We start from the raw sequence: 2,412 nt of genomic DNA, 5'->3' as shown, positions 1-2,412 counted from the left end.
TGTAGGTATGCGCACATGTGGTTACATGTATCTCTTAGTGTCTGTGTAGGTATGTGCACATTGTGGTACGTGTGTGGAGGTCAGGACAGTTTTTGAGAGTCACCTCTTTCCTTCTACCATGTGGGGCTCGGGAATCACAGTCAGGTCACCAGGCTTGGCGGCAAGTGCCTTTTTCCCATGGAGCCATCCCACTGCTCTCCCATCCCCAAGACCCTTCTGGAAGAGTACGTAACCTAAGTTCCCTTTGCCGGTTTTGCTTTGGGCTGGCCGTAAGCTACGTGGGGGAAACGTTTTCTCACTTTCCCTGTCCTTTCTAAACGTGCTCTTTCTAAACATACGAAATAACTGTTCCAGATGCAAGTTTAAAGAGCTCGCTCCAAGGACTGGGATTGTAGCTCAGTTAGCGGAATGCTACTTAGCATGAATGAGGCCATGAAGATGTGACGGTGTGTGTCCCTGTCCCTGATCCCAGGCCTTGGATTGTGGGTAGTGAGTTTGAAGAGTCTAAGATGCATGAGATCGTGTCTCAAAAGAGAGCTCACTCATAGGAACAAGTTGGAATCATGCACCTTAGAAACCCTGTGAAAGGCAAACTGGGGCAACATTGTATAAAGGCTGGCAAGATGGCTCAGCAGGAAAGAAGCTTGCTGCAGCCACCAGAAAACACTGCTGCTTCTTCGAGGCGTCCCTCTCTCACGCGTCCTCCTCTCTCTCCACAGAGTCCGAAGACAAACAACCAGCAGGCCTCCCCCAGCAGGGGGCAGACCGAAACCCCAACCTAAGCCCAAGCCTCAGGTGCCACAATGCAAGGCCTTGTATGCCTATGACGCTCAGGACACAGACGAACTCAGCTTCAATGCCAATGACGTTATTGATATTATTAAAGAAGGTAAGTGTGTGGCTGGCCGTAAGAGCCTCCCAAGGAACACGCAGGGAGTTCATGGACTCACTTATCAGAAGTGTGTAGACCAGTGTTTCCTCAAATGACCCTTTCACAGAGATTGCATATCAGGTATCCTGTGTATCACATATTTACATTACAATTCATAACAGTAGCACAATTACAGTTATGAAGTAGCAACAAAAATAATGATATGGTTAGGGGTCACCACAGCATGAGGAACTGTATTAAAGGGTTGCGGCATTAGGAAGGTTGAGAACCACTGGTGTAGACAGAGGTAAACCAGGCCTCAAACTATATGATCAAAGCCTTTTACAATGTCAGGGATTGAATCCAAGGTCTTGTGTATGCTAGGCAAGCAAGCACTCTACCACTGGGCTGTGCTCTCTCGGTCCTCTTTGAACTTTTTATTTTAGTATGGAGTGTCACTAACTTTTCTAGGCTGTTCTTGAACTCACTTTAGCCCAGGCACAAGTTCAGACTCATGATTCTCCAGCCTCAGCTTCCCCGGTAATTGGGTTTGCAGGCCTGGGCTGTTAGGTCCATTGAGGCTTTTTTTTCCTAATGCCCTTTTTAAGGAAGGAAGGGTTGTATACAAGTGTGTATTGATAACATCATATAAACACACACACACACATCTATGATGTGCTACACCGAGTGTTCACACTTAGTTGGAGGATAGTTCCCAGACAAATCCACATCAGTTCAGGTTGAGTTTTCCCACTAAGTGAGTAAGCACAAACTTAATTTTCAGAACCTTGTGAGTTTTGTCCCTGTGGTGAGAATGGAGATGCCCACATACCCATGCTGGGGAAATGAGTACCCGACATAGTTCCTGTAAATATCCTCTCTCAGAGGAAATAAATGGAGGCATTTGGCAGCAATTATCCCAATTCTTCACTCCTGACTTCAAAATAATTACTTTAGGTTTGTTCTTCATTCCACCAAACCAAGATAAAAATCCAAATAAATATTTACGTGTATTTTAAAAAAGAAAAATGTCCTAGAAATATGACAGAGTTTTGTTCCTAGTCATGTGGAAAGGATCTCCCAAAATTGTAGAAATCTGAGAAGCTAGAAAATTATAGGTGTTGGCAAGGACATAGCTTAGTCGATGAGTGTCTTCTAGCTCAAGGCCTTGAATTTGATTTCCTGCACTGCTGCAATCACGAAGTGTTAGCACCTGCCTGAGATTCCAGAACTCTGGAGGTGGAGGCAGTGGGGACCAGAAGTTCAAGGTCATCCGCTCCTACGTGGGAAGTTTGAGCCTGAGCTACGGGAGATCCTGTCTGGAAAATAACAACAAACGCAGATGTTGATAAACTACTGAAATATGAACCATCATAAAGAGCTGAGCTGATGAGCAGCAGTGAGGATGGGAAGCAGTGCACAGGGCGGAGACAGAATCAGTTCTCCCGGAACAGACTGTGAGGTGGGGTTGGGAGGGGTGAGAGCAGCAGAGACAGGAGAGCAGCGCCTGCGTCATCCTGCACCAGGCTGACTCTAGGCAG

General features: G+C 46.3%; 1 protein-coding gene across 1 annotated transcript in view; it reads left to right on the top strand.

The window, feature by feature from the left end:
• Positions 1-2,412, top strand: part of Myo1e (myosin IE) — a 195,398-nt gene that overhangs the window by 190,983 nt on the left and 2,003 nt on the right. The window contains exon 27 of the mRNA XM_013346406.2: positions 720-889. Within this exon, the coding sequence (XP_013201860.1) occupies positions 720-889 (170 nt within the window). The remainder of the gene's footprint in view (positions 1-719; positions 890-2,412) is intronic.

Source organism: Microtus ochrogaster, chromosome 5 (genome assembly GCF_000317375.1).
Source record: "Microtus ochrogaster isolate Prairie Vole_2 chromosome 5, MicOch1.0, whole genome shotgun sequence".
Taxonomy (NCBI): Eukaryota; Metazoa; Chordata; class Mammalia; order Rodentia; family Cricetidae; genus Microtus; species Microtus ochrogaster.
The sequence above is the reverse complement of the archived record's forward strand: the minus strand, read 5'-3'. Positions and strand labels throughout refer to the sequence as shown.